The following is a 14,531-nucleotide window of genomic DNA, read 5'->3' on the forward strand; positions in this document are numbered from 1 at the left end:
ATATTTTAGGGTTAGTCGTATAATTTAAATTTTCAATATGTAAATAAATATTAATAAAGGGGATTCAATATTTAATTTACTAATTCTTATCATGTTAACTTCATCATAGGGTACCGATTGAGAGCGCTGTAGGGGTGCTTAATACCTTCCCTACACGTAACCGACCCCCGAACCTAATTCTGGTTATCAAGGCCATTATTGGATCTTTAAAAACCTTTTCTTTTTCCAATGTTTTGAGTAAAATATTGGTGGCGACTCCATGAACCTATTTTCAGAACCATTAATTAAGGATTAGTCTGGCGTCCGGGCATTCCTTAATTAATGAGACTTTGAAAAGGATGTCTAAACCATATGTCGTGAGATCGGAAATTTTTGGATTGCGACATTGATATGCAGCCTCATTCACATATCTAATTTGCTGCATCTTAGACTTCCATAGTTGTCCATACGTTGCTTTGGAAACACCTATCACTGTCTCTTAGTTGCACACCTCCTCCAAATTTCTTTTTGAAATTATTGTACAAATGTTTCAAACAGAACCTGTGTTCAACTGGGACAAGAAATTCTTCATACACTTGTAGCAAGCCCTGTACAAAATGAATTGACAGTTAGTACAAAAGTTTGCCAGCAACATAGACAATTATAGTCGGTAGGTATGAATCAATTTACGTTTTGTTGGTCACTCATAAAAATCCATTTGTTGGTATGTACATCACCAATATCCTCTAAAAGCAAATTCAGAAACCATCTCCACGAGTCTTTCGTCTTAGTTTCCACAATAGCAAAAGTCAAAGGCAAATATTGATTGTTTAGGTCTCTACCAACAACAATCAATAGTTGACCTCCTATCAGAGGTCGACATGCCTTTTTAAATGTTGATTTACAACCTTCGAGGCACATGTAGAAACTTCTAACCATTGGTAATATCTCCAAACTTAGCCTATGAACCTTGATACGTATTTGCAGGGTGTCTTTGTTTAATTTCAATAGCATACCTCCAAAGTTATTTTTATTGCATTACAAAGTCGCCATCAATGATACCCTTTGCTATTTGTTTAGCCCTCCATGCCCTCGACATTGATATTCTAGTGAAATAATTGGCTTGAATTTCACTAACTATATCTTTCAATGCCATGTCACTAGTTGTGGCTTTCATTTTGTTAATCAAAACCTTGGCAACCCAGGAAGACTTTGCACATCTATTATGAAAAACCCTTCCACATGTGTGTTTATCATGCAAAGTATTCAACCTATAAGTCTTAGAATTGCTCACCTTGCTTACATAGACAAAGTACTCAACACAATGTCTACACTTTGCCTTGACCCTCCTCTTGTTGTTTAAGTCAAGCCTTATCTCCTTTTCATTCAACACATTGTACTCTACAATTGCTTCTTTAAACTCATTAATAGAATCAAATTCCAATCCTAACTTTCATTTGAAGTCTTTGTTCAACAAATCCACATTAAACCTCTCATATTTTCTACGTAGGCCATCCTCCTCAGAGTCATCAATTTTCAGAGTCACTAACATACCCATGCTCAATATCTTCTTCTACTCTTTGTGAATTATAAAATTCACTAGCATTTACAAAACCTTTGTTATGTAGTCCAAAATTCTCTCTATTTCTATTCATATCCTTTTTTCTAACACATTTTCCTTTCTAACACATTATCAACCAGCTTATACTACACCACAGCATTCAGCAAATATCAGCACCGCAAAGTGATAATATCAGCACTGCATAGCAGCAATTAGAGCACCACTCTAGTGGCTATAACAGCACCGCTTAGAGGCAATAACAACACTGACTTAGCGGCAATAACAGCACCGACTTAGCAGCAATAACAGCACCACCATAGTGGCTATAACCAACATACAGCTCAGCAATATACAACACAACCAAACAGCTCACAACCCAGCTAACATAGCTCACCACACAGCACAGTAAATCAGCATACAGCACAACTAAGTAGTATTCAACACAACTTACTACTCACAACTCAGCTCAACATTCTATAGTACAACAATATTATAACTCAGCATTAGAATCATCAATAACAGCTCAGCTCAACACGGCAATATACATCTATTACAGCTTAACATCATTAATAAGCATTATCATCTAGTCAGCACAGCATATTCATCAATTACAGCTTAGTTCAGCATGAAAACAACATCTCCCAGCACTACAAAAAAAATAGGATTTAATGGGGGTTAATTTTGAATTTAACCGGGGTTATAACCCCCGCTAAACACATTTCCAGGGGTTGCACAAACCCCCGGTAAATCATCCGTAGGGAACGTCTTAACGACGGTTTTTAGAAACCCCTGGAAATTGCAAATTTCTTGGCGGTTTTAAACCCCAACTAATTAGTTGAGGTTTTTAACCCCTAGGAACATCTTAACGGCGGTTTTTAGAAACCCCTGGAAATTGCAAATTTCCTGGCGGTTTTAAACCCCAACTAATTAGTTGAGGTTTTTAACCCCAGTAATTAACAAAGGTTTGTAGCCCTGACTATGTAGTTGCGGTTTCGAAACCCCAAGAAGTAACAAGGGTTTGTAACTCCAACTATATAATTGCGATTTTTAACCCTTAGTAATTAACCAGGATTACGAACCTCTGTTAAGTAATGTGTGTTTATAACCCTCATTAAATAACATGTGTAACCCCTGTAAGTTAGCAGGGGTTATAACCCCAGGAATGTGTTGGGAGTTATACAACCCCTATTAATACAATTTAAATTTTTCCTAGCTTATACTTTTCGATAATACATATTTTTAAAAGAATATTTTCTTATACTTGCACATATAATATTATACAAGATAAGTATTACATAATAACCTTTTTTTATATAATTATATAAAATAAATCAAGTAATAAAGATGCAAAATATAAAATATAAAAGTAACACAAATTTATATTAGTTCACTACAAAACACAAAGTACATACAAAACAAGCACAATGTATGAAACTTGTATTGTGTGATTAATCCTACAAAATAGTAAATATAAAAACTTACAATATGTTCCTCAAAACAAACTAGTACAATATGTTCTATCAAATTTCCAAAAATAAAAGAAAATCATCTGCAAATTAGTATGCTCATCATCAACTATCAAATATGTTCATCTCCATGTTGAGAATTTGTTTCATTAGTTGGTACGCTTCCTTGATCAGAAACCTGAAATATAAATGTAAATCATAATTTAAAACTTAGAAAATTATATGAAATATATTAAAAAAGTTATTTCACTTTTAAAAATTACCGGTGAAGGATGAAACATTGCCATATTGGGGGGCAATTGACCTTGATAATTTTGCGCAAAAAAGTTAAACATTGTCTCAAATTTTTTATTTTGTTCATCCAATTGTGATTTCAAGGCAGTGACCTGTTTTAAAAAAATTAATTGACTTAGTCAAACCAAATAAAAAAAATTTACAATGCATTAGGAATAACACCACCAATTATGTCCCATTCATAAGGAATTAATTCAGTCCCAAAAAATTAATAGCAATGAAAGAAAAAGAAACAGATACTAACCTCATTTTGCAATTGTCTATAAGAAGAAGATGAAGCCATCCCACTATGAGAATGCCTAGTGTATCCAAACAAGCGAGATGGGCAAGGTCCCAATCCCATCCCTCGAACACGTCCACAATGTTCTTGACTTCCTAGAGCATGTGCTAGAGAATCTTGAGTTGATATGTCTTGTGAAAATGATGGTGCATCTGATTCATATGCTTTAATTTTTTCCTATAATATAAGTAACCATATAAGTTGACATATACTTGTTTGAGCATTATAATATTTACCCAAAATACACTTACACTAATTTCTCTTGCTTCATCATTTACAAATTCTCCATTAGCATGTTTATGTGTTGTTATCCATACTTCTCCTCTACTAACTTTACGACCACACTCTTGTTCCTATAAAATGTAACAAAATTATATTTTTATATACACTAGAAGAAAAAGTATAATTTTATTATTAAAAGTTTTAAGTTACCATCTCATGTCTCTTTCTTGCAATGCTCTTGGATCCACCAGTGTGAGGAAATGCTTGCCTCTTTCTATTATCCTTATTTTTTTGGGAAATTTCCTATTCATGATAAAAAAAATTAACAAGTCCATGTGCATAAATAGTAAGGATAAAAAAAAAATTGTTTATAGTACCTTCATTTTTGAAGTTAGACGATAGTCAACATAAGAAGCCCAATGATCTGTATTTATTCCTGTTGGAACCATTGCAATCAATTCATCTCTAGTACGTGTTCCATCATTCCTTTGGTTCCATAATTGTTGCCTATGGTCACTCCATTTTGTGTTAAGTGATTTGAAGACATATTGTACATGAGCTTGAGAGTGAACTTCAAACTTAGCCTTCAAATTATTAAATAATTAAACTTAACCATAGTTTGAGTATAATTGAAATTACAAATAAGTGAAATGCATACATAACTTACTTCAATGGTGTTCTTAAGAACATTTTCTTTATAATCTTTTGGAATCTTTCTCCAACTTTGATAGCAAATAGGAAATGCATTGACATTTCTCGCAACTCGACCTAAGAACCTATTCAATAATGCTCCAGCATTGTCAATCGGTTGGTCCTCACTATTCCAATGCACAACAATCTTTTCAGTAGGAGGTAAAAACCAAACATCATTGACTGTCAAATGTTTTGTACTTTTATTTCCTTGATCATCTGTTAAAATATCACATAAACATGAGAAACAAGAATTTAATTTAATTATATACTAGTAAATTAAATCTAACCTATGAAGTCAACAAGACTTGATCTCTTACATAAGGAACAAATTTTCTAATATATGTAATTTAAATAATATTAATTAAAGCTTACCTATCACATCAACAAGCCATGATCTCCTATGTGATGCAACCTTTGATTGCTTTTCTTGCATGCCAATTTCTTCATTTCCTTCCTCGTCACTATCAGATTGTAACTCAGATGTAGCTACAGGTGTAGATTCATATAGAAAATCATGTGCAGGTTGAGAATCAAAATGAGATGCAAGTGGAGGTTGAATATTTAGTTGAGGTGTAGAGTTACTGTTGCTAGTGGGAAATGTCCCCTTCTTCAAAGATCCTAAAAAACAATTAGAATAATACAAATGAAATAAGAAATATAGTCCATACAACTAATGCAATTAATGTATGAGTTCCAAATTGAAATGAAAGTTGAGACATCTTACTAGGTTGAGTTGGAGGAGATATTGTATTAGATTGAAGTGTAGGTCGGGGTAGAGGTTGACTATTTGGTTGTGAAGGATAAGTATGCACTTGAGGTGCTGGAAATCAAATAGATCAATATAAGCGAAGCAAGTCAAAATAATTAATGCAAGTAAAATAAGTATAAATTGACATGAAAGTGGAAACATCTTACTAGGTTGACATGCTAGGGGGGGTGGAGGTGGTGCCTGAGTACAAGGTTGTTGAGGTGATGAGTTAGACTTTGTTGAGACTGTAAATTTCATCTTCAAGGTTCCTAACATGAAACATATCATATTCATTAGAAAAGGTGTTGTCTTCAAGTGTAATTTTAAATATTAGTAAAGAAACATTGTATTTTTAATACATACTAGGATGAGATGAATGATGTGAAGATGACAGTTGAGTACTTCTATTGTGGGGAGTGGCTGAAACATGGCCAAAAGAGCCACCTTTGTTTGTATGTGCTTCGCTAGTCTTCTTGTTGGAAATTTCCTTCATCTTCAGGTATCCTGAAATCAATAACATTAGTATAAGTCAAATTACCAAATTAATAGATAATAGTAAATATAACACACACTAAGGATGATATGAAAATACAATTAATATATAAAATAACAATTAAAATTTGACCTTGTTAATGGAATATTCCCTTCCCCATCTGGAAATAATATTTCCAAATTTTGTTGCTCAAAAGGAAAACATTCATGAAAAGTATCACCATCTTCTCCACCCATGTCATATAAGTCTCGTGGCTTTACATGTACAGGTATGCTCCAATTTTTATCTAACTCATCCTCTACATAGTAAACAGTTTGAGCTTCTGAAACTTGAATGTATGGCTCATCATCCTCATCATCACCAGTGTGTATCAAATGTGCAAAACTTACTAATGTAAATCCTAGGTCATCTTTCACAATCCCTCTAGAAGTAGTTGTATTAGCCCACATACATTTGAACAAGGTAACTGAAAATCGACCTTGGTAGTTTATCTCAATTATGTCCAATAATTTCCCATAATAAGGCACACCCCCAAATTGCATTTGATTGTCACTACTACTAGCATAACTCCTTGTGCCAAATGTACCAAATATTCCACTATTTTGTGTTTTAAGGCCTTGATCTCTCTCCAATGTACGAAACTTGAATCCATTTACATTGTATGCACTATAACGCTTTGCACAATCAATTGGACCCATAGCTAAAAACTTTAAATCATCTGAATAGGATCCATTAGAGTCATTTCTTATCTAAAAAAAAAAAAATCAATAGTCATGAAAATTATATATAAAAAAAAGTGGTTTAGTGTAAATATACATACACGACGTGAAAACCATTCAGCAAACTCTCTATGAACTTTCTTGTCTATCATAGTGGATGATCGTGTACGACTTCTCATTTGTCTACGGAGAATATCTCTGTATTCCCTATAAGAAGTATATAATGAAATTATAAATAATATTTTAAGTAAAGATCGATTATAGTAAATTATATAGTCAAAGTATTTACCGAATAAATGGGTCAACTTGTGCACAATTAGTCAATACATGACGATGTGCTTGTAACTTTTCCTTTGTTGATAAAGTGAAGTAAGTATAACCTCCGACTGGCTTACCAATAGGTGGAAACAAAGTGCTTTGACTATGTGAAACAATATCAGGTTCGTCATTAACACGACCTAATCGATTGAATATAGTCTCAATTCCATCTAAATATCTGGAACAAAAAGTTAAAGCCTCTTCAGCCATGTACCCTTCAGCTATAGAGCCTTCTGGTTGAGCCCTATTACGCACATAAGACTTTAATTTTCCTAAGTACCTCTCAATAGGATACATCCATCGATATTGGACGGGTCCTCCAAGCTTGGCATCTTCAACTAAGTGCACAATCAAATGAACCATGACCGTAAAGAAAGAAGGTGGAAATAACATTTCCATATGACATAATGTGATAACAACTCTACTTTGTAGTTGGTCAAGTTCATCAACTTGTAATACTTTATTACACAATTGTCTAAAAAATGAACACAAATCAATCAGCACAGAACACACTTGCTTTGGGAGTGCCTTTCTTATTGCAAGAGGTAGAAGTTGCTCCATCAAAACATGTGAGTCATGACTTTTCAATCCCCCAAGTTTACGTTGATTAAGATCAATGCATCTACTAATGTTACTTGAGTAGCCATCAGGAACAGTAATGTTCTTCAAAGTTCTGAGAAAGATATCCTTATTTTCTTTTGTCAATGTATATATAGCAGGAAGATATTTACCATTCTGTTCAGGCCAAAGATCAGGTCTAATACCCCATTCTTGTAAGTCTTTTCGTGCACTTAAGTTATCTTTTGATTTTGTTGAGTCATTCAATAATGTAAATATAACATTGTCGCATACATTTTTTTCAATATGCATGACATCAAGATTGTGGTGCAACAAATTGTTTACCCAATAAGGAAGCTCAAAAAATATGCTCTTCTTTCGCCATTGCATAGTGGTTACCTTAGTATGACGTTCTCCTTGTTTTCTTTTTCCTCGCACCTCTTCTTCTGGTTGTTTCCCAAATACAACATTAAGATTCTCAACCTGTTGTAAGACATCCATACCTGTAATTGCCAAAGGTGGATTTCTATTTTCAACATTTCCATTAAATCTACTTCGAACTAGTCTAAATTTATGCCTTTGATTCAGAAAACGACGATGACCCATGAAGCAAAATTTTTTACTATTACGAAGATGATTAGATGTAAAGTCAAAATTGCACCTAGGACACGCCAACCCAGTATGTACGTTCCACCCAGATAAGGTTCCAAGACCAGGAAAATCACTAATAGTCCATAACAGAGCTGCATGCATATTGAACACTTCATTGTTATATGAATCAAAAGTTCTAAGGCCATTATACCATAACTCTTTTAACTCTTCTACTAATGGCTGCAAATACACATCAATATCATTTCCTGGTGCCCGCTTACCAGGAATGATCATGGAAAGCATGAATGAACTATCTTTCATACACATCCAAGGAGGAAGATTGTAAGGTATGAGTACAACTGGCCAAATACTATGACTTACGTTCATATGTGCAAATGGATTGAACCCATCAGTAGCTAAACCAAGTCTCACATTTCGAGGGTCTAAAGCAAATTGAGGATGCTTCAAGTCAAAGTTCTTCCATGCTTCAGAATCTCTTGGATGTCTTAACATGCCATCATTTGTTTTTTCTAATGCATGCCATTGCATATGCTCGGCTATTTTAGAAGACATAAACATCCTTTGTAAACGTGGCTTTAAAGGAAAATACCTCAAAACTTTTGCAGGAACCTTTTTTTTCTTATTAGCACTAGTACCACCAATCATACTCTTCTTACTTTTTGGCTTCCATCTAGATGTATTGCATTTTTTACAAGTTTCTCTATCTTTGTCTTCTCCAAAGTATAACATGCAGTCATATGGGCAAACATCTATTTTGGAGTAATTAAGGCCAAGCTTATTAATGATCTTTTTGGCTTCGTAGAATGTATGTGGGATTTTAGCATGCACAAAAACATCTGCTAACAACTCTAGTATCATTGACATGGCTTTGTCACTTATTTTGCATAAACATTTGATGTGATACAACTTGATTAAGAATGAGAGTTTAGAATACTTATCACATCCGTCATACAGACTTTGTTGCCCATCTTTCATCAACTCAAAATACTCTACAATATCATCAGGCATTATTTGACTTGATTCTGGTATCAGATTCTCGTAATCCTCAACATCATTGTTATAGACAAAATTCCCAAATGCATCGTTAACCATGTCACATATGGGATCATTAGTAGGACTTTTATCTTCATTTTGTTGTGACATTAGAGGTGTTTCAATAGTAGTTTGTTCACAACTTGTTTCTCCATGTAAAAGCCAAAACGTATATCCTTTTGGAAACGGTTTAATAATTAAGTGCTCAAGCACTACCTCCCGAGTTTGCCATTTGTTAAACTTGCATTTTGGACATGGGCAAATTATCTTACCCTCAACACACTTATTAGCAAAAGCAAAATCCAAGAATTTATGCAGCCCTTCCATATATTGAGGTGTATTTCGCGGCATGTCAATCCAACACTTATCCATGAAGACTAGGTCTGTTCATGACATGATAATTCAAGTAATTATTTTATAAAGAACTAAAATGAAAACCTTTTACTTATAAAAGGCGAGTTCAATTAAGATAATTGATTTTGAATTTTTTTCCTATTAAGTTAGAATTACTAGGATTGATTAATGAATCTAAGTGTTATTAGGTTCTAAAGACATAGACAATGTAACCAATTAAAATTTCTTTCGTAAAAGATCCTAATTAATACACATATAATGACAAAAAAAATCAATAAATTAGTTGCATTTGTGCCTAATTACATACCCAAATAGGAATCAAATATTTATTTATATTTAAATAAAACATAAGGCTAAAGAAATAATTTAAACAAATTAAGAAGCATAAGAATATATATTTTTGCTTGGGGTACCTAGTAAGCACGCAACAACCTAACTAGGTAGTAGGTAGGTACACAACAATATGACTTGGCAGTAGGTATGCACACAATCCCCTGCAAGCAACAACAACATAAATATATATGTAACAAAATCTAATCATAACAAAAAAAATTAAAACTAATTCTGCGTGTGATCGGAAAGGAAAGAAAATAATTAAACAAATATAGTGAATAGTAGGAAAAAGAGAAAAAAAGGAATTTCGAGTCTCGCAAAAAATATAATAAATGTTTATTTACAAATATAGTATAAAATAATTCTTCTTTATGGTATATCTCCCAGTAGAAATAGACAATTCACTATAACAATTCACTAGAGCAATAATAAAATAATTGTGATTGCACTTTCAATGATGCTTTTTTTTTTAAGTGACACTTTTTTAATTGAGATCACAAGATTAAAGAAATTGCTTAAAGAAAATAAAATTATGTTTCATTAAAATTGCTGTAATAAACATTACTAATTTTTTTTATTAGTAAGAATTAAAACTACCGTAACATTTTTATCATAAATATTATTATCAACTAACAAGAGAAAAGATATTTTATATCTCTGTTTAATTACTCTTGTCAATAAATAATGTGTAATTATTATAAATTAAAAAACTTTTATATTCTTTTTATAATATTTATTTAATAATTTTTTATTTTTATTTAAAAAGTTATAATTATCTTATAGGTATAAATTAATTTAATTATCGTAATATTATTGAAAGTTTAAAAAAATGGACATAAAAACAAAATAAATTATAAAAACAGCTTGTTGCCTTGCGATTTAAAGATGTGTTAAAACCTGACACAAATACAATTTTGACATTTAAAATTTATGTATTTTCCCAATAACTTTGATATGTAGAAGCACAAACCAAACTTTAGAAATAAAAAAAAATGTGAAAACTGAGTGAGAAAAGCAAATAGAAATCATACCCACAATTGACAAAAGCCTTCTATTGGGTCCTTTCACCAGCTGCAAAATAGAAGGCACAGTGAAAACAATAAAAAGCTAGTTAGGATTCAGAGACGTGTAAAGAAAAAAGAAAATGACCAGTAAAATATTGCAGCAAAGAAAAAAGAAAATGTTTGCCATTTGATATGAATTTCAATTTCAATTTTGCAGTATTGGCATTTTAATATAGGGATGAGTAACAATGTTTATGATGGAAAATAATAAAACTTGATTCAATCCTGACATTATCTTGTATTTAATCTTTGGGTTGACAATAATTTGCAATGTGACTCAGCTTTCTATTTAATTTTGAAAAGATCATTATTTAAGCTTATAATGAGTTAGGAATGCTCTTTTTCTTTTAATTTTTTTAATCCTATTAGTTGTGATGTTAACTCCAACTTTCTCAGAGGAAACTATTGTGGAATTTGAGGCTATTGTGGAAACCGTGACAATAGTATTACCTAACTTGCCTCAATAAATATCTCAGGAACAGGCACAGGGTATGAAATTCTATGTCAGAGGTTTAATTGGGAATCTTATAACTACCTACGAAATCTTTTTCACTTGAAGGATATATGCCAAAGGATTTATATAATTTAAATTCTTAGTACTTGATTAAAATCCTTGTCTAATTATTTCATAGTTACAATTGGCAGTTATCTTTAAATTTGTGGCTACGAGATGAAAAGCATTAACCCAAATTGAAATAGATTTTGTTTTACTGCAAAAGCATAATAAAATATTGGATATCATAGAAACTTGTTTACAAAATGTTGGATTCAAAACAGAGTAGAGTCTATGAAAATAAAGGATGACAAGACACCACCACATCTTTAAAGTTTATATCACAAGTTTTTTTAGTTGGCGGTAGAAAAGTGCTTTCATTATCATTTTTCCCAATTGGTAACTAACATTTTTAGTAGTACGCATCAAGGTTTGGCTGTTGTGCCCTGCCTTTCAGAGGTTTTTAGAGTAAATATCATACATATATATTATAAAAAAAATCACATGCAATTTTTATTAATTAAATATAATTATGTATTTGAATTGAAATTATTATCTAATATAAAATTTTAGCTTTCATAACATTAAACATAATTACATATCTAAGATTTAAAATTAAACTATTAGTTAAATTGAAAGAATGATAACAGTACTTAATAAATGGAAATAATAAATATGAATAGAATATTTAATTCAAAAAGCTGTTTAAATATCATCACTTACCTTTCGTAAGATTCCACTACAGCAATTGGGTATATATTTTCATTCATCTTTTACTACATTCTTTTTTCATTTTTTTTATTTCATCATTTATCATAATTTTTTTTTCATGTCTTTCTTCCCTCCATCCAAAATGGGGTGGTGGTTGATATTCCCCCCACAAAACTGTTTAACATGGTAAATTGGTACATGACTATTTTACTATTTCATCAAACAAGAGGCCACCAATATTCTAAATTAATTACTAGCTAGTCATTGCAATAGAAAAACATAAAAATCCCAGCCAACTTTTTTCAGCAATTGACACTTTCAACATGCACATTTGAATTGCTTAACTGTGATGGTTATTTTTATCTTGATTATTATAATATATGATGGGAAATCAAAGCATAAGATGTGGAGGAAATTGAACTTTGATCACATAACACTATTAATCATCCCATAACAAAGCAGTACAAATTGCAGAATCAAATCTTTCATATTTTAAACACGGAATTGTAATGTGGACAAGAACATTCATCATATAAAATAGTTTTATTACTTTTTAGATTGTTGTGTGGGATGGCTTAGCAGTCTACAAATCCAACAGCACTGCAATATCCTATTTTAGAAGGGCAATAATCCACGTGCAAAGTCAACGAGTATAATACAAAAGAAAGAGCTTCGTTTCTTTGTTGACCCTCTTGAAGTGACAGAAATGCAAGCAAGATTAATGAAATTTCCAAATTTAATCTCCTAATCATTCTTTTCATTTAAACACGATCATGCTAATGTAGTGAATTGAAGAGATTGATGTAAAATGATTGCTTGGTTAAAATTATGCAGCAATTATTTGAAACAATCTCTTGGGGTGGAATGTTTGCATAGCATAATTAAGAGTTTATCATATCTGCTTATAAGGTGTTTGGACTAGTGTTTTTAACCTATGCACACTCAATTTTTCTGGTCAAATCAAATAAAAACACTGAAGTAACAGAATAGCTTTTGGTTTGACATAAATCAAATGTTTCAACATGTCGAACTAAACACACTAACAGTCTATTCGAATACTAATTTAAAAGAATTTTTAATAGTTTCTATAATGGAAAAACCTCTTTATTTTTAATAAAGACACTCTAAAAAGCTCTTTTAAGTTTCTATGCTCATCATAATGATAGTTACTAATACCTTGCGATAGAGATCTCCATGCTCATCATAATGCCAACACTATTAATCATCCCATAACAAAGCAAGAATTCAGTGTTCAAACAAAGAACAGGGAAATCATTACCTAACCCCACAAAACCCCCTATTTTCCCTTCCGTACAAATCTCTCAGTTGCACGACCAAATAAAATTTCCCTAAGATGGAATATACATGATGATAATTGCTATATATAAAAATCTTATAAGAATAAAAAAAATGAGAGGATCTTACACAAATAGTAGAACGTTCTTGGAACAGCAAAAGGTTGTGCAAGCAGTTGTCCTGAACAGTAGAGCGTCGTGCAGCCTGATCAATGGGCTTGGGCGAACAGCGGCGTCGAGCGCGTTCTCGACGTAGATGAAGAGACGCTCCTTATGGACAGCGACGGTTGAAATACTTGCGGGCGACCTGGAGGACGACGGGGTCGAGCTCCCAGACGTGGAGGACGGCGACGGGATGGAGATTGAGGAGGAGGCGGGCGGCGGTGCCGGTGCCGAAGCTGAGGAGAGGGAAGGAGAAGAGAACGAAAGTGGAGAAGAGAACGAAAGGGAGAAAGGGAAAAATAGGGTTACGCGCGATTTGAAGGGGCTGGGAAAAATGATTGAATTGATAAAAAAAAAGGGGGGAAATGAAAAATAATTAAAAACAAAAAGGTGGGAATCATAATTTTTAATGAATAAATTAAATTAAATAAAAAATATCTAAATGTTACGGGGGTTCATAATAAATCCATCTATTTACTTGGGGTTTTAGTATAAACCACTGAAACTTAACTAAGGTTAATAAAACCCTTGATAATTTCATACATTTCTAGAGGTTATGATAACCCCAGCTAAATAACCCTCGTTAAATCCTAATTTTTTTGTAGTGCAGCAATTTCAGCATATACATCAACAACTATCAGCATATAAGTCAACATCATCATACGCGCCCGGTGCACTCATGGTCGCGCCCAGCACGACTCAACTAGAGAACATCAAGGGCCAGCGTGCCCGACACAAGAGTGCTCGCGCCCGACGTGACCCAGCCAGAGAGCCCAAGGCTCTTACGCGCCTGGCGCAATACAAAATTGCGCCCAACGCATGTCCAGGCAGAGACCCTAAGGAGTCTCGCGCGCCCGGCGTGCCCTAACCCGCGCCCAGCGGGGGGAAGGTAGAGACCTCCCAAGGTCTCGCGCCCAGCGCAATTTAAATTGCGCCCAGCGCTCCCATGGTAGAGACTCCCAAGGAGTCCCCGCGCCCAGCGCGAAGAGGGTCGCGCTCAGCGTGGAACCAAAACCCCAAAACATGTCACATACTTCCAGTGCGCTCGGCGCGATCCATGTCACGCCCGGCGTGGGCCATCCAGAGGCTCACCTTCTCAAGCTCGCCCGGCGCACATATCTTAGCGCCCGGTGGGCTTGCCTAA

The 14,531-nt window shown here is 33.5% G+C and overlaps 1 protein-coding gene across 1 annotated transcript; it reads right to left on the reverse strand.

Moving 5' to 3' along the window:
* Positions 1-2,191: 2,191 nt before the first annotated feature.
* LOC145955506 (uncharacterized) lies at positions 2,192-13,962 on the reverse strand. Its single transcript, XM_083070325.1, has 7 exons — positions 13,356-13,962; positions 4,180-4,386; positions 4,013-4,105; positions 3,832-3,933; positions 3,545-3,757; positions 3,270-3,392; positions 2,192-3,184 (listed from the first exon to the last, which is right to left on the reverse strand). The coding sequence occupies exons 2-7, from the start codon at positions 4,249-4,251 to the stop codon at positions 3,119-3,121; spliced, it is 669 nt and encodes a 222-aa protein (XP_082926451.1). The 5' UTR covers positions 4,252-4,386; positions 13,356-13,962; the 3' UTR covers positions 2,192-3,118.
* Positions 13,963-14,531: the final 569 nt, after the last annotated feature.

This window comes from Cajanus cajan, chromosome 3 (assembly GCF_000230855.2).
Source record: "Cajanus cajan strain Asha chromosome 3, NIPB_CcT2T_4, whole genome shotgun sequence".
In the NCBI taxonomy this organism is placed as follows: domain Eukaryota; kingdom Viridiplantae; phylum Streptophyta; class Magnoliopsida; order Fabales; family Fabaceae; genus Cajanus; species Cajanus cajan.